The sequence below is a fragment of the Nerophis lumbriciformis genome, linkage group LG11, assembly GCF_033978685.3.
Source record: "Nerophis lumbriciformis linkage group LG11, RoL_Nlum_v2.1, whole genome shotgun sequence".
Classification (NCBI taxonomy): Eukaryota; Metazoa; Chordata; class Actinopteri; order Syngnathiformes; family Syngnathidae; genus Nerophis; species Nerophis lumbriciformis.
In genome coordinates, this window is record NC_084558.2 from 29951622 (window position 1) to 29977363 (window position 25742).

The window sequence follows — 25742 nt, forward strand, 5'->3', positions numbered from 1 at the left end:
TAAATGACAAAAACGGGATTTCCCTGCAAAAGCAGTGGTCATTACGAGAGGGACAAGCCGTAAAAAATGGATGGATGGATTCTGTTAGACCTGTTGTGGTTCTTCCACACCAAACTTCTCTAAGCATGTCTAATAGAAGAGGGTCTTCCCCAAAGTGTTCCCAAAATGTCTAATTAATCCATTCATTGATTTCCCCATTACTTTTGTCCGTATACTTTATATTTATACATCTACAGTGGTACATCGGTTTTCAAAGACCGAATCAGAAACTGCAGCAGTTTTTCTATCAGAAATACCGCAAAGCCAATTAATCAGTTCCACACGCACAAAATATTGACACAAAACCTCTTTTTATAGAAAAGGTTTTACAAGCAGTAATTGACGTACAACCATGAATGAGAAATGAAATTGCTACAAGTTCTTTGTTAAATTCAAAAGTGTTTCTCGCCTTCTTCATCAAAATGCAAACACTTGCAACTTTCTTTGGCCCCATGGTGGCTTCTTTTGCAGCCATAGCTATTTTTTTTAAAAGCACTGCGACTCTATGAAAGCCTATTCGTCTAACAGTCAGAGTCATGGGCAAAAATACCTACTTTTTAAGGTGTATACAAACACGTTACACGTATTTTTTAAATAATACATAATAGGTATAATGGGTTTTACAGGTTTGTAGCTTTAGGTAGTCTGAATATTTGCAAGCATCCTCTTGATCAACTGCCTTTTATTCATTGGAGGAGCAGAGGCAGACGTATGTCTCACACACACACACACACACACACACACACACACACACACACACACACACACACACACACACACACACACACACACACACACGCCCCTTTTCCATGTCCCGCCCATTATGCCTGGAGCCCTTTTCCCCGCAAAGACAGTGTGGATAAAAGCATGTAAAACTATTTTTTGACCCTTTCATTACATGTTTTTGTCACCCTGGTCCATGGTTACTTCAAAACTGATATTATTAACATGAGCAAAAAAGAAATATATTCCAGCTCCTCTTCCTTAGTGTTTCCTCGTGCTCTTTGAGCATTCCCTCAAGCATCTTCAGGAAAACATCAGTAAAAGAGGATGCAAAAAAGAACCGCAGCGACTTACCTTCTTTTTCTCTTGATCTGTTCTTCTTTCCCCGCTTTCCCGCATTCTCTGACTCAGTCTTTCTCCACTCCAGGGTGCTCTTGATTTTCGGGGATTGCATTTGGTTTGAGTCTTTTACATTTTTTTTCCATCCCAAAAGTCAGATTCATTAAATCATGCAAATTACATTCCTTTCGCTTGGTCCATCCCATTTGGACTGGAGATGTCCGCACTATCCTCGTATTCCCATCATCCCATCATAGTTGTATTGCCACAACCTGCAACATATTTGATCATTCCTTCAAACTCTGTGAAAATAACGAGATTCTCACGCAAATGAAATAGTGTCGGTGACGTCAGCAGGCCGATGCAGGCCCGCCCACATTTTAGAGCTAAAAGTGGGTGTTCCACAATGTGCTAAAACTCCTTGCTAAAATCCCTACTGTGTCCATTTTGGGATTTTTCCTCTAGATAGCATTTTTTGTTCCAGAACTATGACATAAATAAGTGCCAATATAGTTAGCATTAGAGGGGAACTGCATTTTGGGGCGGAATCTTTCGGCTAATTTGTGCTTTTTCTTTGGTAACAGCCATAACCTACTCAGTGGCCTAGTGGTTAGAGTGTCCGCCCTGAGATCGGTAGGTTGTGAGTTCAAATCCCGGCCGAGTCATACCAAAGACTATAAAAATGGGACCCATTACCTCCCTGCTTGGCACTCAGCATCAAGGGTTGGAATTGGGGGTTAAATCACCAAAATGATTCCCGGGCGCGGCCACAGCTGCTGCCCACTGCTCCCCTCACCTCCCAGGGGGTGATCAAGGGTGATGGGTCAAATGCAGAGAATAATCTCGCCACACCTAGTGTGTGTGTGACAATCATTGGTACTTTAACTTTAACTTTATAAAAACATATATTTAAAAAATACACCTCGAAAGTATATTATTGTTTGTGCTATGGCGCCATCTTGTGGACGGGGTTTCTCACTGCAGGTATCTTTTCATTTATGGGTAGTGCTTTTTTTAAATTTTTTCAACTGGAGTGCAGTGTTCGTCTTCTAGCAGTCCATAGTGTTTCTACTTGCACAGATTCTTCATTCATCACTCCAAGCATCGTTTGAAAGTTTTACATTATAACTAAACTTATTCTTACTCACTAAACCGGCCCATTTATGATGTCCGTAGGAGTGTTTTCATGCATATTTGTACGTGCTATCGTCATGTAATCAAGCTCGAGCCCTTAGCATTAGCTGATATGCTAACACGTTTATGAGTGTCTGTGTTAGTACTATTAACTTACAACAGCATTCTTTTTCTATTGTTTCAGTTTAACAAATTCCTCAGTAATCTCACCAAAACGTCACCGTAGAGTGATTGAGTCTGGTTAAGCTGATTGGAGAGCTAGCTTGCACAGCTTGTGGGTCCATGACAATGACTTCTGTTTTGTTTGATCAGCCGTTTTACTGCCATGTTACAGACACCGTTTGGAAACAATTAAAGGATTTACAAAGTATTTCTGTAAAAAAATAACTCATTTCACAACGTATATACTGTACGGTGCGGCTAATATATGGGAATTTTTCCCCCCTAAAACTTAGTGGGTGTGGCTTATATACGGCTTTGCACTCGTGCACAATTGTAAGGAGATACAAGAAGACAAAGGTTTTGGTTTTTTTGCATTCTAATTTGTAACAATCGGCTCGTAGGTGGCAAGCAATGCAGGTAATGGGATTCATCCCTTCTGCCTCTAAGTCACTTTAAAAAGGCATCCGAAAAACCGCCAACAATACTTCATTTACGTTCTGTAACCTGTATAATAACCAAGATGTAGCAACATTGTTATTGTAAGAGCGAACGCAGAGTAACTCTTTTTCTAACGTAGTCACACATTGTCTTGCAATGGCATGCTTCAGCATAGCTAGCTATGGCAAGAAGTAAACTAACTTCTGCGTCTGTTGTCTGTTTGGTCCAACTGGCCGGGGAGTTTTTTTCCACCTGATTTGGGTAAGCACGCCATTTATGTCGGCAAAGCTTGCCTTGAAGTTCCACATTTATACTGACAAGTCACACCGACCTCACTCTCGCGACTTCCATCTGCTCTTTTGTCTTTTGTTTCATCCTCTGTTCATGCTCGCTTCTGTATCCAGCAGTTCATCTTCCGTATATTCAGCTTCAAAAAGATAATGTTGTGAATCCTCATTTGTCCAAAAATAGTTGTCTTTGTTGTGCTGAGGAAAGAAGTTCCAGTAATGTATTAAAATACTGTTAATATTGGACATATTACATATTGTTATGAATGAGTCTGTTACTAGATTTTTATATATATATATATATATATATATATATATATATATATATATATATATATATATATATATATATATATATATATATATATATATATATATATATAGTATACAAAACGTTGATGGAGGGTGACTACCATTAGCCACATCTTTCAAGCGTTTTTTTATCATCTTAAGGATCCTAAAAAAATATGTGTTCTTGTCTCTCATAATGATTGTGAACAATAGGCAAAATTCCCCAAAAGAGAGTGTAAGTTCCACATTTATACCAAAAAGTCACTCTCCTGGTTTCCGTCTGCTCCAACCTTTTACCCTCTGTTCGTGCTCGCTTGTATGACCAGCAGTTCATCCCCCATATATTCAGCTTCAAAAAGATAAGGTTGTGAATCCTCATTTGTCCAAAAATAGTTGTCTTCGTTGTGCTGAGGAAAAAGTTCCAGTAATTTATTAAAATGACCAAAATACTGCTAATATACATATTGTTATGAATGAGTATGTTCAATGTTTTGTATACTGAAAGTATATATATATATATATATATGTATATATATATATATATATATATATATATATATATATATATATATATATATATATATATATATATAGTATACAAAACGTTGATGGAGGGTGACTACCATTAGCCACATCTTTCAAGCGTTTTTTTATCATCTTAAAGATCCTAAAAAACACGTGGGTTCTTGTCTCCCATAATGATTGTGAACAATAGGCAAAATTACCCAAAAGAGTGCAAGTTCCACATTTATATCAAAAAGTCACTCTCGTGGTTTCCGTCTGCTCCAACCTTTTACCCTCTGTTCGTGCTCGCTTGTCTGACCAGCAGTTCATCCTCGATATATTCAGCTTCAAAAAGATAATGTCATGTCTGTGATCATGTTTTGTTTAGTTATGTTTTGATTGGTTTTTGGACACTTTTTAGTTCTTGTCTTCACTCCCTTTGTCACAATAGTAACCATTAGTTTCACCTGGTTCACATCGTCATGTCACGCACCTGTCTCACGTTTTCACATTTTGAGTCACGCACCTGTTTCCACTAATCATGTTATCACTATTTAAGCCTGTAGTTGCCAGGCAGTCAGCCTGGCGACATCACTCTTGACACATTCATGCTGCTCTTTGCTTCCGCAAGTAAGTTGTGTTTATTTATGCCACAGTTAGTGTCTTTTGTTTTGCCATGTTCATAGTTATACGTCGTCCAAGTTTTTCTTCCCTGCGTTAAGTTTTGTGCCTCCACTGTGAGTGCCTTTTGTTTGTTCGTTTTTTGAGTGTTAAAATTAAATATGTATTTACCTTCACGCCATGTCCGGTCCAAATCATTTGCACCATGGGAAAACAAACCACGCCAAAGTTCAAGTCCTGACAGATAAGGTTGTGAATCCTCATTTGTCCAAAAATAGTTGTCTTTGTTGTGCTGAGGAAAACGTTCCAGTAATGTATTAAAATTACCAAAATACTGTTAATATTGGACATATTACATATTGTTATGAATGAGTCTGTTACTAGATTATATATATATATATATATATATATATATATATATATATATATATATATATATATATATATTTACTTTCAGTATACAAAACGTTGATGGAGGGTGACTACCATCAGCCACATCTTTCAAGCGTTTTTTATCATCTTAAGGATCCTAAAAAAAACATGTGTGTTCTTGTCGCATAATGATTGTGAACAATAGGCAAAATTCTCCCAAAAAGTGCAAGTTCCACATTTATACTAAAAAGTCACGCCGACCTCACTCTCGCGGCTTCCGTCTGCTCCAACCTTTTGCCTTCTGTCCGTGCTCGCTTGACATATATATATATATATATATATATATATATATATATATATATATATATATATATATATATATATATATATATATATATATATATATATATATATATATACTTTCAGTATACAAAACGTTGATGGAGGGTGACTACCATTAGCCACATCTTTTTATCATCTTAAGAATCATAAAAAAACAAAACATGTGTGTTCTTGTCTCTCATAATGATTTTGAACAATCAGCAAAAAAAATTAAAAAAAGTGCATTTCCCCTTTAATTGACAGAACGGTGAGAAAATGAGTATAAAAGAAGTCATTAGAGAAGACAGCGTTCTTGTTTGTGCTTTTTTGAGCGCATTTAGCTGCGAGCTTTTCGGCCAGGCCCTTGTCAGGCACGTTAAGCGCCATCGTCCATCAACTTAAGTGAAATGAGATGAGCTCGCCAGGCTGCAGCCACAAGGTCGTCACACAATCTAGAAGTGCTTGTAGGGCTCCACACTGGACCGAGCAGCTCCAATATTGGACATGTTCTGATGCCCGAGGAGCAAAAAAAATCAATAGTCCAAGTGCTCAAGTATTTTTTGATTTTTTAAAAACCGTACACTGCAGTAATGTGTGCGCAGTAGTTTAATCTACGCAAATGAAAAAGAAGATATTCACAACTCGTTTTGCTTCTAAAAGCTTGTTGTAGCCAACTAAACACATTGGCACCACTAGAGGGCGACACTCTACCAGCAGGTTGTGTGCTTTGAATTTGCAAACTGATTAAGGGAATAAGCGGTAGAAGATGGATGGATGGATGGATTGTAAACAGTACCAAGGGACGGCGTGGCTCAGATGGTAGAGCTGCCGTGCCCGCAACTTGAGGGCTCCAGGTTTGATACGAGCTGCCGCCAACCTCGTCACGGCCGTTGTGTCCTCGGGCAAGACACTTCACCCACTGCTCACACTGGTGTATGAATGTGAATGTTGGGTGGTGATCGAAGGGGCCATTGGTGCAAATTGGCAGCCACACATCTATCAGTCTACCCCAGGGCAACTGTGGCTACAAATGTAGCTTACCACCATTTTGGAATGATGGGTTGTCAGTTCTCTGTGAAGCACGTTGAGTGTCTAAAAAATGCTATACAAATCTAATCCATTATTATTATTACTTTGTACACTGCATACTTATTTCCTGTTGGTGCAAATGTTAAGAGTGTAATGCACATTCAAGCACTGTCCATACACACTTCCTGTCTTCTTTTTAATTGTGAACACTTCCGCTAAGGCGACAATCGTGAGAGCACTGCTTCTTCTCAATGTGAATGCACTTGCAGTAGGAAGGGGATTCATATGGCCCCATTCGTCACTGTTTACCTGACACATGAAACGTGACGAATTGGGGGGTGCACCATCCACTTTCGTCGCCAGATGGCAGTAGAGTGATGAATATCTTAAAGTGTGTTTCGTGGCAATTTGAACTTTGACCACCGCATCAGTTGCTCTGCAGAGTGGTGTTTTCCATCATTTTCAGCAGACTGCATTGCAAAACGATTAATGATTAAGAGGGGGGCTCTTCCTCTCACGTGAGATCTACCTAGGAATGGGGCCATATGAATCCCTTCCCTACTGTAGGCACTCTGAAGTGTATTTCTGGTCTTGTCATCCTTGTCCGGACAGAAGGATGACACGGCAGTGCGGCTGGATCAGAAGAGACGTCGGAGATGCTTTACTGAACCAAAAGTTGCTTTATTACAAGCGAGCGTCATTAAACAGGTCTGCAGTACCCGGAGGAACCTAGGTCAAAAAAATGAAGGACTCCACCAGTCTTTTATTCCTTCTTTCTCTGTCTGGGTGTGTGCTAAGTCAGGACAGCACAACTTGATGTTCATGTGTAAGTGTCTGGAAAACTGCTTTAAGTCATAACTCAAATGTTGGCGTTGAGCTAGACAGGTAGTCTTTTCTCAAGGATATGGTTATCACTTTTGCATTCCGAAGTCCCAATTAGGGCCTCTTTCTGACGAGAAGTGATCCAATCCACCTGCGAATGTCAAACTAAGGGGCCTTATCTTATTTTGTGCTCAAACTAAATTATCCCACTATTTACTTAAAGGCCTACTGAAACCCACTACTACCGACCACGCAGTCTGATAGTTTATATATCAATGATGAAATCTTAACATTGCAACACATGCCAATACGGTCGGGTTAGCTTACTAAAGTGCAATTTGAAATTTCGCGCGACATATCCTGCTGAAAACGTCTCCGTATGATGTCGTCAGCGCGTGACGTCGCGGATTGTGGAGGACATTTTGAGACAGCATGGTGGCCAGCTATTAAGTCGTCTGTTTTCATCGCAAAATTCCACAGTATTCTGGACATCTGTGTTGGTGAATCTTTTACAATTTGTTCCATGAACAATGGAGACAGCAAAGAAGAAAGCTGTAGGAGGGAAGCGGTGTATTGCGGCCGACTGCAGCAACACAAACACGTGTTTCATTGTTTATATTCCCGAAAGATGACAGTCAAGCTTTACCATTGGCCTGTGGAGAACTGGGACAACAGAGACTCTTACCAGGAGGACTTGAGTTGGATACGCAGACACGGTACCGTGAGTACGCTTCCAAACATTTGATCGCTTGCCCGTACGTGCGTGCCGCTATGTGCATGTCACGTAAATAATTCAATGTATACACCCTGATGATTATCTTGTGTGATGACTGTATTATGATGATAGTATATATGATAGTATGTATCTGTATCATGAATCAATTTAAGTGGACCCCGACTTAAACAAGTTGAAAAACTTATTCGGGTGTTACCATTTAGTGGTCAATTGTACGGAATATGTACTTCACTGCGCAACCTACTAATAAAAGTCTCACGTACGTAACTTTGGGGACTTTGGGGAAATATATGTGCTGTATGAACTTTGGGGAGGTGAACGGTACTTTGGGCTGTGGGATTGAGTGTGTTGTGCAGGTGTTTGAGTTGTATTGACGGGTTATATGGACGGGAGGGGGGAGGTGTTTGTTATGCGGGATTAATTTGTGGCATATTAAATATAAGCCTGGTTGTGTTGTGGCTAATAGAGTATATATATGTCTTGTGTTTATTTACTGTTTTAGTCATTCCCAGCTGAATATCAGGTCCCACCCGCCTCTCACAGCATCTTCCCTATCTGAATCGCTCCCACTGCCCTCTAGTCCTTCACTCTCACTTTCCTCATCCACAAATCTTTCATCCTCGCTCAAATTAATGGGGAAATCGTCGCTTTCTCGGTCCGAATCGCTCTCGCTGCTGGTGGCCATGATTGTAAACAATGTGCAGATGTGAGGAGCTCCACAACCTGTGACGTCACGCTACTCGTCTGCTACTTCCGGTACAGGCAAGGCTTTTTTATCAGCGACCAAAAGTTGCGAACTTTATCGTCGATGTTCTCTACTAAATCCTTTCAGTAAAAATATGGCAATATCGCGAAATGATCAAGTATGACACATAGAATGGACCTGCTATCCCCGTTTAAATAAGAAAATCGCATTTCAGTAGGCCTCTAAATTTGATAGTTTGCTTTCTCCAAGGTGAATATAAACATTCACCATATGTAGAACATAATACTGTCAGGACGAGGACTATGGGTTGTTCGTTTTCCCGAGATGCAAGAATAGTTGGAGTGGACATCGGATGAAGGTAGGTACATGATTTAATAATGACTATCGGGCTTATAGGATGTGATGCAAGTGTGACACTATTGTTCATTTCTAATTTTTTTTGTTATTTTTTATTAATGTTTTTAATGATGATACCAATGGGTTTTTTTTAATCACTGCTATTTTGAAATTGTTACTAATATTGATGCTGCTGTCGATAACGTTCATTTTTGTTTCACTACCTTTGGATTTGTGTGTCCTCAATTGCTCTCAATTGCTCTGTTTATTGTTGTTCTTAATGTTGCTGGGACGGGTTTGGTTTTGGAATTGGATTGCATTGTTGTGATGTTGTTGTGTCTTGTTTTGTTGATTGATTAATAATTTCATAATTAAAAAAAATAAATAAATGAATAAAATAATAATGACTATAAAAAGGTACAAACAAAAGGCGCGCAAAAGGCGGAAGTAGAAACTCGGCTAAGAAAACAAAACTAGCACAAAGGCAAAACTATGGACAATAAACAAAAACTTACTTGGAACGTAGGGAACTATGGGATGGATTTCAGAGGTATAATCAGGTAACATGCATGTCAAGGGGGTAACAGAGTTAATGTCGCCAGGCCCACCAACAGAAAAAGACAGGCTTTAAATAACAGTGACATGATTGGTGACAGGTGTGTGAGTCCAAATGAATCAGATGCGTGACATGAGGACAGGTGAAAACTAATGGGTTGTCATGGAAACAAAACAAACAAGAGTGCACAAAGAGTCCAAAAACCAAACCGAACATAACCAAAACAAAACATGATCACACAGACATGACAAATACGAGTTAACTAATTCACTTCAAGTCAAAATGCAGAGTGTAAGTACGGAAGTGCGCAAAATGAAAAGTCGCCAGCTTTAAAATGTCACTTCCTGTTTCACTTCCTCACACCATCTGCTCATCCCCGCTGTCTCCGCCCCCGTCATGATGCTTTTCAGAGTTGTTGGGCCGGAGGCGACGGATGGGCGGTAGCCCTCGCCTCAGTCCACCTGGCACGTCTCCACCCCGCCTTCGCCGAGGTATGTGTGCGGTTGGTTGGTGGGGCTTGTGGCGCCCGGCGAAGAAGGGGCGGAGCATGAGGAAAGGGTGGGGCTTGAGACAGCGTTATGGCTGCTTATCTTGTGGAGGCTGGCGAGCGGAGGGCGTAGCCGCACGCCGGAGTGGGAGGAGCCCTCTATGGCCTTCTGGAGCTGTAAGAGAGGACTTCATGAACAATGGAGACATGAAGGCCGCTATGCTAACATGCTAGTTGTATCTCCACGTGGTTAAAGATGGACGCCCTCCTACCTCCTTCAATGCCACCACGCCCACCAGCTTGCCAATGCTGGTCACGTAGGCGTGGCTTAGGCCCAGCAGGGAGAAGAGCGTGTGCGTCTGCCGAGACACAAGCAAAAGGTCACGCCGCACTTCAAACAGCCGTCCTTCTGTGCACTCGGGAACGAGGAAGAAAAAGAACATTCTCAGCAAACGTCATGCTTTGGATGAAGGTAGAAGCGACACAATGGTACAAAAGATGCTAAATGTGCAAACAAATCTCGACGCCCCTCGGACTGGCTGACGGACTTCGACATAAGCAGTTGACATGGTTTCCCGCCATATTTTTAATGGCGTTCTAGTGTTTTCATATGATATTATTAGTATTGGGCAATTCCCTGGAAAATGTAGTAAGCTAAGATACAATTTGATGGATTCATTGAGACTTTTACTAGTAGATTGCACAGTACAACACATATTCCGTACAATTGACCACTAAATGGTAACACCCGAATACGTTTTTCAACTTGTTTAAGTCGGGATCCACGTTTATCAATTCATGGTATCAATATATACTATCAGCATAATACAGTCATCACACAAGTTACTCTCGATTAAATGTAGCTAAGCTACAGGGGAAGCTATCCCCTAAAAATTGTAGCAAGCGACACTATAAGCTACACGGCAAAAGTAGCTCGCTACATCAAAACTACATTTAAACGCGTTTATATCTATGAGCCTACATGTATAATATCAATATTAATGTAACTGAGAGTGTACCCAATAAGAGTCCATTACTATTAACTATCTGTCATTTAGCTGGGGACTAAGCCAACTCTTGGGACGTGGAACATCACCTCGCTGGGAGGGAACCCAGAGCTGGTGCGCGAGGTGGAGAAGTTCCGGCTTAATATAGTCGGACTCACTTTGATGCACAGCAAGGGCTCTGGAACCAGTTCATCGAGAGGAGCCAGATGAGGTGGTTCGGGCATCTGGTCAGGACGCTACCCGAATGCCTCCCTAGGGAGGTGTTTAGGGCACGTCCGACCGGTAGGAGGCCACGGAGAAGACCGAGGACACGTTGGGGAGACTATGTCTCCCGGCTGGCCTGGGAACGCCTCGGGATCCCCCGGGAGGAGCTGGACGAAGTGGCTGGGGAGAAGGAAGTCTGGGCTTTCCTGCTTAGGCTGCTTCCCCCGCGACCTGACCTCAGATAAGCGTAAGAAAATGGATGGATGGCTCCCTACAACTACCTGTAGGGGTCCCCACACCCTACTGTATGTATTTACTTAGTTTGCCTTTTCTTTGGCCCACCCCTATAATATTATTCATTTTGTCAGCCGACAGTAAAAAAAACAAAAAACATCATCTATATATATATATTGACAAAAAAAACAATGGCTTGTGTGTTGTTTGGAACAGTTGGTAATGGTTATGTGCAGTGAAACTTTTTATGAACTCAACTCACCTTAATTTGTGTTCCTAAATTTGTGTTGGACGTCTTCGATGAAGAGAGCAGTTATGATTTTGGTTTACAGAGTAAACAACTAAAAAATAAGGTTTTGGGCATTGATTTCTTTAAATGCATACATTTGTCTAAATAAGGCCAAGGACACGCATTATTGTGGGTTTCCTGCACGTCATCTTCATCACTAAAGGAAAAATCTAACCTGTGGATTAGATTATTAGAGAATTATTAGATAATTTCTCTGCCATTTTCAAGTACCGTATTTTTCGGACTACAGGTCGCAGTTTTTTTCATAGTTTGGCCGGGGTTGCAACTTATACTCAGGAGCGACTTATGTGTGAAATTATTAACACATTACCAAAAAACAGATTGTTTGGTAAACGTATAGCATGTTCTATATGTTATAGTTATTTGAATGACTCTTACCATAATATGTTACGTTAACATACCAGGCACGTTCTCAGTTGGTAATTTATGCCTCATATAACGTACACTTATTCAACCTGTTGTTCACTATTCTTTATTTATTTTATATTGCCTTTCAAATGTCTATTCTTGGTGTTGGGTTTTATCAAATACATTTCCCCCAAAAATGCGACTTATATATGTTTTTTCCCTTCTTTATTATGCATTTTCGGCCAGTGCGACTTATACTCGGGTGCGACTTATACTCCGAAAAATACGGTAGTTGGTTTTTTTTGAGTGGTCAGCTTGAAGCCTCCCTCTTTCTCCGACTCCCTCGTGGTCATGTGACATGAGTGCGTGACTGTTGGGATTTTGCTTTCTATTTTCGCCTTATCCTGCCTCTGATTGGCCAGTCTGTAATGTTTCGCCCTAACCTTAGCCAACTGTGACTCATCATACAAACACCAACCAACAATCATCATGGATTTCTCCGTATGTATGGATGTTCTCATTCATCTAGATCAGTGGTCCCCAGTCCTTTTTCTCTCTTTGTAGCTTGTAGCTTTGATGTAAGCTACCGTGCTACATGGGTCTAAAAGTAGCTAAGCTACAGGAATCGCTACTCGTTCAAAACGTAGTGAAGCTACCGCCAAAATACTGGAAATCTAGTTAAGCTACGTAGCTTGTTACTACCCATCACTGGGTATTTTAAAGCAACAGTAGATTGTGTATGCTGTAAAAAATTATCCGAATTTCACAGCATTGACCAGTATTTTTTCATAGTAAAATACTGCCATCCAAATGTACTGTTACAATAAAACAAATGACTGTAAAAATGAATATAACCTGCTATTTCACAGTAATGCAAATGTTAGCCAGCAATTTGCTGTGAATTTACAATAAAGATGTTAACCTTGTGGATAGAGTCTACAAACTGAGATCGGTAGGTCGTGATTTCAGACCACGGCGAGTCATACCAAAGACTATAAAAATGGGACCCATTACCTCCGTGCTTGGCACTCAGCATCAAAGGTTGGAATTGGGGGTTGTATCACCAAAATGATTCCCGAGCGCGGCTACTGCTGCTGCTCACTGCTCCCTTCACCTCCCAAGGGGTGGAACAAGGGAATTGGTCAAATGCAGATATAAATTTCACCACACTTAGTGTATGTGACTATCAGTGGTACTTTAATTTTAACTTTACAGTGTATGGTTCTATACTGTGAGGCAGAGGTTGGCTTATAGGGGGCAATAAAGGTTGTTGAAGAGCGGAAAAATTAAAGATTTTAAATCACTCCTTTGTCTCGCTCATGCTGTCGATTTGATTAAATCCAGCCTGTCATGCCCTACCATGTTTTACTTTTGAAGGCCTGACTTTTTACAGGCACGAGCAGGATGTGTGTTGCAGCAATATTTCTTCATGGGAGTTATGAGCGTCGAAATAAGTTAAGCGGGTTCCACTGTCTTCAACTTTTTAACGCTCCAGTCTTCACCAACCTTTTGCAGCGACGTTCTCTCCACCAGTTGGAAGGGGGAGGGGTCGACTCGGATCTCATCGATCTCCATCGGCTTGTCCATCTCTGCCTCTTCCCACGCTTTGACCTGCATCATGACGAGGATCAACCATAGGGCGCATTGCTTCCAAAATATGTCTCCAACTGGGTCGACATGAACATCACGCTCATGGAGGCCTACGTACTTCTTCTGGTGACGTGGTGATTGAACCAAGAGGGGGGCGGGGCTCCTGAAGGACCGCAACAGTCCATCACTTTGTCATCCTGTGATCACAAACGAGCACACAAGGCCTACCTGAAGGGAACGCTCTGCACGGCCTTGCTGCAGGCTGAAGAAGCTCCTGAGTGTTCGCCTCACACGTTTGTCTACGTCAAGAAACGAGACAAAAGACGACAGGGGACCCGAGCATCCTTGTCATAATTTATGCTGTTGCCTAGATACCGCCGTGTGTGTGTGTGTTTGTGTGTGACACCCATAATCTGGTTTATTCCAGCTCATTTCGGAAGTACTCACCAGGAAGTGGAAGAGTGGAGTAGGAGTCCTGATGTCCGCCAGGAGGAAGTGGACCGTTCCTCTCCGGTCGAACGGCGCCCCCCTGCAGGAAGTCATATGATGCCATCATATGCATTTCATCTCCAACTACTCTACTGTCCTTCAGCGCTTCCGGACATCTTCACTAGGGATGTGCCGATCAATCAGTGTCTACTGATTGCCATAAAAAAGTAAGTGATCGCCATTGCCGATTAATGTATTTTAATGCCAATCCCCTCTGACTGACAGAGTGTTTATTTTTTAGTCCCCCGGCTGACAAGATAGCAGTTAATTATGTATCTCTTTACAAAGTGTGGAACAGCTTAGCTAAGATAATAACAATCACCCCCATTACGTAAAATAAACTAAATTTCTTAGTATTTTAAAGGGGAACATTATCACCAGACCTATGTAAGCGTCAATATATACCTTGATGTTGCAGAAAAAAGACCATATATTTTTTTAACCGATTTCCGAACTCTAAATGGGTGAATTTTGGCGAATGAAACGCCTTTCTATTATTCGCTCTCGGAGCGATGACGTCAGAACGTGACGTCACATCGGGAAGCAATCTGCCATTTTCTCACTTTCGTCGGTGTGTTGTCGGAGGGTGTAACAACACAAACAGGGACGGATTCAAGTTGCACCAGTGGCCCAAAGATGCGAAAGTGGCAAGAAATTGGACGAAATTTGTTCAAAATACGAGGCTGTGGGGAAAGCCGACGAAATGGTCAGTCGTTTGTTCCGCACACTTTACCGACGAAAGCTATGCTACGACAGAGATGGCAAGAATGTGTGGATATCCTGCGACACTCAAAGCAGATGCTGACATCAACTCCAAAACTGGACAGATCAGCTTTCAGGAAATGAGCGGATGAGGGTATGTCTACAGAATATATTAATTGATGAAAACTTTATTCATTACTCGCGGTTTTACGTAAATTATTATACATAAACTGTGTTTACCAATAATTTAGCTTAAAAACATTAATTTTTTTCAATCATTCGAGTACATTTGGGTAGTCTTGTGTAATGCAGTATTTTGTGTCTATTTAGGTATGGTTAACCTGAGTGCTGAAATCGTGGAAAAATATATGTTCTTAGCGCGCCTGAAATGGGCTGTCTGCACTCTCAAAGTGCATGTTGTTGCCAAATGTATTTCATATGCTGTAAACCTAGTTCATAGTTGTTAGTTTCCTTTAATGCCAAACAAACACATACCAATCGTTGGTTAGAAGGCGATCGCCGAATTCGTCCTCGCTTTCTCCCGTGTCGCTGGCTGTCGTGTCGTTTTTGTCGGTTTCGCTTGCATACGGTTCAAACCGATATGGCTCAATAGCTTCAGTTTCTTCTTCAATATCGTTTTCGCTACCTGCCTCCACACTACAACCATCCGTTTCAATACATGCGTAATCTGTTGAATCGCTTAAGCCGCTGAAATCCGAGTCTGAATCCGAGCTATTGTCGCTATACCTTGCTGTTCTTTCCGCCATGTTTGTTTGCAGAGGTGTGGACTCGAGTCACATGACTTGGACTCGAGTCAGACTTGAGTCATGAATTTCATGACTTTAGACTCGACTTGACAAAATGTAAAGAGACTTGCAACTCGACTTAGACTTTAACATCAATGACTTGTGACTTCACTTGGACTTGAGCCTTTTGACTTGACATGACTTGCTACTTTCCCCAAAATCCAAAGCTTAAAGTTATTTGGGAGCGCTCCGTATTTTTCATTTTCTTCGTCTGTGTCGATCAGCGTGTTGTTCCTGTTAGCTGGTGTGCTCTCAGTACAACAGCCAATCAAATTAGATGTACGCTGTTTTCATCACACAGCATTCATCCAATCAAATTGCAGGACAACCAATGAACAAGAGTTGTCCAACAACGTGCCAGTGAGAAACACTTATGCCAAAGTTAGTTTCGTTCGGGTATAAAAACTACGACTTGGTCAACAAAAAACGAATTGCCGTATGCAAATCACGCAGTTCGAATATTACAGACGGAGACGCAACGACTTCCAACTTCGTTCGACATTTGAAGTTGCACAAAGAAGGGTAAGTTTTGAATGTAAGATAACGTTTATTGGCTAAGTAACGTGACTTTAATTTGCTGTGTAGTTAAATCAGTGAGGCTATAAACTCACTGCTAACGTTATAACCATAGACATCTTATAAGTAGACGCAGCATCGAGCGCTACTGCCTACTGGCGCAGACGAGACGTGTGGCCGCCATCTTGGAGTGGTGATCCGCTCCACTCAGTGCAATTCATTTGGCAGGAGCAATGAACTGTCAGCGCATTTAATTCATCTTACCTCACTGAATACCACTGATTTTCACCCCCTTTTTGTCATACGTGTAGCTATGATAAAGGACACATGTTTTGGCGTGTTTTATTATTCATAGTTTGCTTAACAGTAATGTAATATTCTTATATGCTATAAGTGACCAGACGTCCGAGATCAAAACTGGGAATATAATCCCAGAGAAGGGGGAAAAAATGGTAAGCTATTTTTAAGTTGAGGAAACAATATGATTAGGTTATATATACATGCGTATATCCTACATAAACAATGTATGAATACATTAGATATCTATATATCTTATAGACTGTATCTCTGTTGCTGCAGCAGCAGAGAGTTTATTCTGTCTTGACACTTTGTATTGATATTTTCCATTACATTCTTCCCTTAAATGATAATGTTTACAGTGATTGTTTTATATGTATATTTTATGTAAGTCGCTTTGGATAAAAGCGTCTGCCAAATACTTAAACATATATAAACACCTGAAAGTCTTTATATCAGCTAAAACCACCAATCTGTTTCACTGGATTCAGAATAAAACCAAATTATGTCTTACCCAACAATGTTAGTATTTGAATATTGTTACTTGAAGACTTATTCCTGGTTACAATTATACTGTTAAGAAAGTATTGTCTTATACTTTGCCTAAAATGAGAATGCATCATAATCAGTGGTGGCTGGTGAATTTTGTTATAGGTGGGGCAGAAAGTTTGTAAAGCAAACCCCTGTAGGAGCGTCATCCTCCCCCAGAAGATTTCTTTGTGATTTTCACATACAAATATTGAAGATCTTTGCTCCTTCTCAACTCTGTGGTAATATTATTTTCATAAAATACAACCAATAGTATGTTAATGTTAAATCTTACTTGTGAAAAGTAATCCCCCGATTCTCATTTTCAACAGTCCGCTCATTTGAGCAGGAAAACGCTGAACACCAGCCCGGCATCTTTGTTTTCTACCTGTCAACTGTCAGTTTAGGCTCCTCGCCGGCTCCTCATCACCACTTAAAGATGGCGGCCAAATTGTTCACGTCACAGCAACTAATGCTGCGTCTACTTAAAAGATGTCTATGGTTATAATGTCATTGCAAACACGGCAATATGTTGTGTCCACTGCAGTTCGCTACCTTATTCATACTTTTTGTCAAGTGATTTTTTTTAAGCAGGGTTGCATGAGGTACCAACACATAACGTTACGTTAGTCAATGTATCACACACAGTAACGTAACGTTAGTCAATGTATCACACACAGTAACATTACGTTAGTCAATGTATCACACACAGTAACATAACGTTAGTCAATGTATCACACACAGTAACATTACGTTAGTCAATGTATCACACACAGTAACGTAACTTTAGACGGCTGTCAGCAGCACCGCGTATTTTAACCACCTACAAAAAGACAAACATAGTCAAATAAAGGTCAGTTAAAATGTATACTATATTAACAATATGTGTACATATTGCATAGGGCCCTGACATCTAAAAAGTACAACTCTGTTCATTGTTATGTTCATATATTTGTTATGTTTTTCATGTGTACGCACACATCAACACACATACAGTATGAGATGAGAACAATGAGATAAGGTAAGAACAGGATAGAAACTGCTGTGGAACTACCGTATTTTTCGGACTATAAGTCGACGTTTTTTTCATAGTTTGGCTGTGGGTGCGACGTATACTCCGGAGCGACTTATGTGTGAAATTATAAACATATTACCGTAAAATATCAAATAATATTATTTATCTCATTCGCGTGAGCGACAGAGAAAATGTCCGCAATCGTCACACACACGTCAGCGATCGTCACTCACACGCCAACCAATAAGAATTTGGCGGGTCATGGCAGAAGTGCATTGTGGGTTTTGGAATGCTAACTGCTATATGCTATACGCTACTGCTGTAGCTATTAAAATGGATCACATCAACATTGGCGGTAACTTATAAAAACTGAGGAGGACTGAACTAAAATGGCACCGAAAAGGAAATCATATACTGCCGATTACAAGCTGGACGTAGTGAAATATGCACCAGAAAACGGCGATCGAGCAGCAGAAAGAATGGACGCTAGCGGCACATACCAGGAGCGACACCGGGGAGGAAGATTTCATGGGATTTAGCGATTAGGAGTGACAGATTGTTTGGTAAACGTATAGCATGTTCTATATGTTATAGTTATTTGAATGACTCTTACCATAATATGTTACGTTAACATACCAGTTGGTTATTTATGCCTCATATAACGTACACTTATTCAGCCTGTTGTTTACTATTCTTTATTTATTTAAATTACCTTTCTAATGTCTATTCTTTGTGTTGGATTTTATCAAATAAATTTCCCCCAAAAATGCGACTTATACTCCAGTGCGACTTATATATGTTTTTTTCCTTCTTTATTGTGCATTTTCGGCCGGTGCGACGTATACTCCGGAGCGACTTATAGTCCAAAAAATACGGTAGTTACAATGCAATATGCCATGGAAATACAATGTTAACACTTTTGTGCAAAAAGTCCAGTTGCACTTGTTTTTTCAAATGTGTTTATTCTGTAAAGGAATGAGTTACATGTTTAAAATGACTGGTTAATAGTGCTATTTTGAAGTGCAATGTCACCACTATCTTTTTCCCTGCAATTTCAAATGCACTTGTTTTAATAAATAAATACAGCGTTTTAAAAGCATACACAATCTGTGTAAATATATTAGTCTGTGGTTAAAATGACTTTAAAGGACTCGAAACTCAAAATGCAGGACTTGGGACTTGACTTGAGACTTTCCAGTCTTGACTTTGGACTTGACTCGGACTTGCCTGTCTTGACTCGGGACTTGACTCGAGACTTGAGGGCAAAGACTTGAGACTTACTTGTGACTTGCAAAGCAATGACTTGGTCCCACCTCTGTTTGTTTGTGTTGGCATCACTGTGTGACGTCACAGGAAAATGGACGGGTGTATATAACGATGGTTAAAATCAGGCACTTTGAAGCTTTTTTTAGGGATATTGCGTGATGGGTAAAATTTTGAAAAAAACTTCGGAAAATAAAACTGGGAACTGATTTTTAATGGTTTTAACCCTTCTGAAATTGTGATAATGTTCCGCTTTAAGTATCATTACTGTCATTACTACTATTATAACTGGAGGACGAGACTGACATGTTACACACACTGCAAAAAGTCAGTGTTCAAAAACAAGAAAAAAAAAACAAAAATGAGGGGTATTTTACTTGAACTAAGCAAAATTATCTGCCAATAGAACAAGAAAATTCGGCTCGTCAAGACTTTCCAAAACAAGTAAAATTAGCTAACCTCAATGAAAAAAAATACCTTAAAATAAGTATATTCTCACTAATAAAAAGTGCTCTTTTCTTGATAGAAAAAAAACGAGACCTTTTTGCTCAATATGTTGAAAAATATTCTTAAATTAAGCAAATGCTAGTGCCATTATCTTGACATAACTTTTTTTTTTCATGCTTGAAGTAAGAAATTATTACTTTAAAAAAGTAGTTTTATACTTGTGAGTGTTGATGACACAGCTTTGCATCAGTTGATATTCTAGTTTCAAGCATGTTTTACTCAAAATAAGTCATCAAATCTCAGCAACAAGCTGTAATATCTTACTGAGATAACTTAGGACCAAAACCCTTAAAACAAGTAAAACACTCTAACTTAAAATCTGCTTAGTGAGAAGAATTATCTTATCAGACAGAAAATAAGCAAATATCACCCTTTTTTGAGATATTTCATCTTACTTAGATTTCAGTTTTTGAGAGCAAACAGGAGCAGGCATGCTAATAGCTAAGCTTACCGCTAAGCTAGATTTAAACAACACCAACAAATAAGTACTTATTAGAGTTATTAACAAAACATTTTAAATAGATGAATAAAGGTTTAGAGCAGGGATGTCAAACTGGTTTTCATTGAGGGCCACGTGGCAGTTATGGATGCCATCAGAGGGTCGCTTGTACCAGTGAATAATGTATGAAGTTGCCTCTGGATTTCATTATTAATTATATAAATTGTTTTAAGTAGACTGTCGATTTTACAGTAAAAACTTTACATTTACACAATTTTACTGTAAATTAGCGTCAATTTTACAGTCAAAAACTGGCAGCTCAGTCAACAGAATTTTAACGGAAAAAACGGTAGTATTTTTTTTTAGGGATGTCCGATAATATCGGACTGCCAATATTATCGGCCGATAAATGCTTTAAATATGTAATATCGGAAATTACCGGTATCGGTTTCACAAATTTGTGACTTTTTAAAACGCAGCTGTGTACACGGACGTAGGGAGAAGTTCAGATCGCCAATAAACCCCCCCACAACCAGATCTGGCCCCCGGGCCTTGAGTTTGACACCTGTGGTCTAGAGAGAGGATAATATAACAACAACTGGGGAGGGTGGATTGATCCATAAACTGGTGGTATGAGTATATTATTGATATTATAGTGATTACATCGATATTTTTATTTTCTCAAAATCATTGTTTATTGTGCAGGGAATAATTCCCTGGACTTTGAACTTTAAAGGCAAAAATAGTTTTTTTTTGCACGTGTTGACTTATTGTGTGCTATTAACTTTGTTTTGCTCAAACAATTGTATGTAAAAAAAAAAAAAAGATAATAAGTAATTTGTTTGAAAATGTTGTTGATATTATTAAACTGTCAATAGCACACACCTTAAAAAAATATTTTTTTTTACAGTTAATACATGTGATCGGTATTGGTATTGACCGATCTCACTAATGGAGGATCGGTATCAGAATCGGCAGCATAAAACACTGATCGGAACATCCTTAATCTTCTGCATTTTTACCAACCTTGTCGCCCTCCTGTTCCCTGCTGATTGTGGGCGATGGAATATCCTTCCTCTGGTCGGGACCCTGAATACAACACAGCTGGTCACAAAGGGTTGGAGTTGGGGGTTAAATAACCGAAATGATTCCCGGGCGCGGCCACCGCTACTGCCCACTGCTCCCCTCCCCTCCCAGGGGGTGAACAAGGGGATGGGTCAAATGCAGAGGACACATTTCACCACACCTAGTGTGTGTGTGACAATCATTGGTACTTTAACTTGAACTTTAATCAAGCTCTTTGGGTACGGGACGGAACCTGACGATCACCTGCATCAGGTGGCGTCTCTCGGGCGACAACCACCAATCGCAGAGCGCCAGCAGCTCCACACGGTCAATGCTTCCCAGCAGGATCATCGAGTCTGCGCCCAGGGGTGACAACGCTCGGTCAGCGGACACTTCATTAGAGCTAATCATGGACATGTGGCAACTTTTGACCTTTGGAGGCGACCAGAGGGATGGTTTCCAGCGAGGACGAGTCGAGCAAGAGTTGGACTTCCCTGTAGGTGGACTGACAGGAGATGGACTTCACCTCCTTCACCATGATGTCCTCCACAAAGATGTTGTAGAGGCTGTGCAACACACAACACTCCTGTCCTCATGACTGATTTTCAGTCTTGTACTATACACACCTGACGTGACGGAAGCCGAGCTCGGGCAGGTATGGCAGCTTCTTGACCTGAATGATGGAGTCGTAGAGCGAGGGCTGCAGGCCCTGAGCCACCATGTTGGCCAGGATCACCGCCACCATCATGGGCAGCACGTGGGAGATCTGACCCGTCAGCTCGAAGCAGATCACCGCGGTGGACACCGTGTGGGTCACTGCCCCGCTCAAGGCCGCCGCCCCTGCCAGGATGAGGGGGCGGGGTTACAGGAGTGAAGGAGGTGGGGTGGGCGACAGGGAGAGAGTTTCTGGGTCAGTGACTCAGGTGAGGCCGCCATGTGCTGTAGGAGACAGCTCAGGGAAAGGAGGTGTTGACAAGTGAAGGGAGAAAAAAGACCATGGACAGGTGGAGGACACAGGAAATGGACAGCTGAGGAGGATGTGGTGGAAGGGGGAGGGGGGGTGGGGTGGGGTGGGGGGGGGGGTGCAGACTGACCAATGACAGCGTAACCTCCAGGGATGATGCGGTAAAGGATGCCGTCAAAGACGATGCCCTGAGGAAAGATGGCGGCCATGACCTCCCCCACCAAGCGGCCAAAGGCGGCCCCTGCGGAGAAGGAGGCGGTGATTAAGCCACGCCCATCGGAAGTTGAGCAGCGAGCGCTCACCCAGGATGAAGACGGGCATGAAGGCTCCAGACGGGACGGGCATGGCTGTCGCCACCGCCGACATCCAAAACTGCAGTAGAAGAATGTTTTTATTGACAAAAAAGGACATTTGTGAAGATACAGACACAGAAAATATGGAACTGTGAGAATATGTGGATATTAATGGAATCTTACAAATATTTTTTTTGAATGAAATAACCTCATGCTTCCATATTGTAATGTGTTGAATCAGTTGAGAAATGTGTAAGTAGTAAGAATGAGTAAAACCACAGATCATTTGTGCTTAGAAACTGTGGAATTTCAGGAAAGATGGGATTTTCTTTTTTTTTTTTTTTTTTCTTTTTTTTCCTTTTTTTTTGTCCTGTCCAGCTTCTCAGGCAAATCATATAGTTGATGTAGATGCCCATGTCGGCTGTTCAGATTTACTTTACAAAAGAGAAGTGTAGGATACTTCTCTTGTTGCCTTATTTGTATTTGACTTTATTAAATGTATTTATATTATCATTTGGTGCAGCCAGGCCGGAGCAGGAGGGGATAGAAAGAGAAAAAAAAGAAGACATAGGGGGAAATTGTGGGGACAAGAGGGGGATTAGACAGAGAGACAAAAACAACAACAGCAAACAACAACAACAACAACAACAATAGAACAACATCAGCAAATACGACATGTACAAATATGATGGTAAAAGTAATAGCAATTAAGCAGTTAGCGAAAATAAAAAATAATACAGAAATGACAATGAGCATTATTACACTACAAATGGAGCAATTCAAATACCAATAGAAATAGCGCTATTGATAATGAACGATGGGATTTTCTAAATGAGTGAATGTTTCAAGACTGGAATGGTTTAAATCTGTTGACAAATGTGGGAACTTGGAAATTGCCTATTCATCTTCTCTGGGAATTTTGTCATGGAAAATTGGGCTGAATGGGGGAATTTTGGGGGAAAATGTCAACAAATAGCCATTACGTCCCCAAATAGCTGAACGTATTCATGTTGGAATGCTTTGAATCGGTTAGGAAATGTGGAAGTACAAACCGCAAAACCAGTGAAGTTGGCATGTTGTGTAAATTGTAAATAAAAACAGAATACAATCATTCGCAAATCCATTTCAACCTATGTTAAATTGAGTAGACTGCAAAGACAATATACTTTACGTTCGAACTGGAAAACTTTGTTATTTTTTGCAAATATTAGCTCATTTGGAATTTGATGCCTGCAGCATGTTTCAGAAAAGCTGGCACGAGTGGCAAAAAAGACTGAGAAAGTTGAGGAATGCTCATCAAACACTTATTTGGAACATCCCACAGGTGAAAATGCTAATTGGGAACAGGTGGGTGCCATGATTGGGTATAAAAGCAGCTTCCAAGAAATGCTCAGTCATTCACAAACAAGAATAGGGAGAGGGTCACCACTTTGTGAACAAATTGTCGAACAGTTTAGGAACAACATGTCTTAACGAGCTATTGCAAGGAATTTAGGGATTTCACCATATACAGTCTATAATATCATCAAAAGGTTCAGAGAATTTGCAGAAATAACTGCACGTAAGCAGCAAGGCTGAAAACCAACATTGAATGCCCGTGACCATTGATCCCTCAGGCTGTACTGCATCAAAAAACGAGATCAGCGTGTAAAGAATATCACCACATGGGCTCTGGACCACTTCTGAAAACCACTGTCAGTAACTACAGTTCGTCACTACATCTGTAAGTGCAAGTTAAAACTCTACTATGCAAAGCAAAAGCCATTTATCAACAACACCCAGAAACACCACCGGCTTTGCTGGGCCTGAGCTCATCTAAGATGGACTGATGCAAAGTGGAAAAGTGTTCTGTGGTCTGACGAGTCCACATTTCAAATTGTTTTTGGAAACTGTGGACGTGGTTTCCTTCGTACCAAAGAGGAAAAGAACCATCCGGATTGTTCTAGGCGCAAAGTTCAAAAGCCAGTATCTGTGATGGTATGGGGGTGTATTAGTGCCCAAGGCATGAGTAACTTACACATCTGTGAAGGCGCCATTAATGCTGAAAGGTACACACAGGTTTTGGAGCAACATATGTTGCCATCCAGGCAACGTCTTTTTCATGGACGCCCCTGCTTATTTCAGCAAGACAATGCCAAGCGTGGCTTCATAGTAAAAGAGTGCAGGTACTAGACTGGCCTGCCTGTAGTCCAGACCTGTCTCCCATTGAAAATGTGTGGCGCAATATGAAACCTAAAATACCCCAAGGGAGACCCCGGACTGTTGAACAACTTAAGCTGTACATCAAACAAGAATGGGAAAGAATTCCACCTGAAAAACTTAAAAAATTGGTGTCCTCAGTTCCCAAACATTTACTGAGTATTGTTAAAAGGAAAGGCCATGTACCGGTAACACAGTGGTAAAAATGCCCCTGTAACAACTTTTTTTCAATGTGTTGCTACCATTAAATTCTAAGTTAATGATTATTTGCCAAAAAAAAAAGAGGTTTCTCAGTTTAAACATTAAGTATCTTATCTTTGCAGTCTATTCAATTGAATATAAGTTGAATAGGTGGCGACTTGTCCAGGGTGTACCCCGCCTTCCGCCCGATTGTAGCTGAGATAGGCTCCAGCGCCCCCCGTGACCCCGAAGGGGATAAGCGGTAGAAAATGGATGGATGGATGGATGAATAGGATTTGCAAATCATTGTATTATGTTTTTATTTACGAATTACACAACATGCCAACTGTTTTGGTTTTGTGTTTTGTAGTTGAACGTCCAAAAATAGGGCACAAAAAGGATAAAGATGAATGCTGTTTATAATTCATCTTCATGCTGCAGGTTACACCCCCCTGACCCCCCGCCTCCATAGTAAACAGATCTCATCTAAGATGGTGCGTTGCTTAGCAACAGTGGAGACCTTAAGGCTCCTTTCACCAATCATTGTCTCACAATCTGAGGTGTGTGTGTGTGTGTGTGTGTGTGTGTGTGTGTGTGTGTGTGTGTGTGTGTGTGTGTGTGTGTTGCTTCGGGAAGCTGCTGAAGCTGCTCGTACTTTCGATGTGCAGAAAAAAAGAAGAAGAAGAATGACCACGTGGTGTCACGCACCTTCATGAGGAAGAAGAGCAGCAAGACGACGAAGACGCTGACGTCGGGGTGAAGCCACGCCCTGGACAGGCCCAGGCCGGCTGGTGGCGACGTGGAGATCTTAGTCCAAGTGTAGTTGTCAAACAGAGAGTTGATGCAATCCCTGGGCATCAGCTGGGAGGGGAGGGCGGAGAGA

General features: G+C 40.9%; 1 protein-coding gene across 1 annotated transcript in view; it reads right to left on the minus strand.

The window, feature by feature from the left end:
• Positions 1-9868: 9868 nt before the first annotated feature.
• LOC133611019 (chloride channel protein 1-like) overlaps positions 9869-25742 on the minus strand; it is a 32543-nt gene continuing 16669 nt past the window's right edge. The window contains exons 11-23 of the mRNA XM_061967865.1: positions 25568-25720; positions 22490-22559; positions 22318-22428; positions 21850-22063; positions 21656-21789; positions 21467-21579; positions 21185-21247; positions 14044-14125; positions 13825-13895; positions 13715-13759; positions 13513-13617; positions 10176-10262; positions 9869-10078 (exon numbers count right to left, since the gene is read on the minus strand). Of these exons, the coding sequence (XP_061823849.1) occupies positions 9869-10078; positions 10176-10262; positions 13513-13617; positions 13715-13759; positions 13825-13895; positions 14044-14125; positions 21185-21247; positions 21467-21579; positions 21656-21789; positions 21850-22063; positions 22318-22428; positions 22490-22559; positions 25568-25720 (1458 nt within the window). The remainder of the gene's footprint in view (positions 10079-10175; positions 10263-13512; positions 13618-13714; positions 13760-13824; positions 13896-14043; positions 14126-21184; positions 21248-21466; positions 21580-21655; positions 21790-21849; positions 22064-22317; positions 22429-22489; positions 22560-25567; positions 25721-25742) is intronic.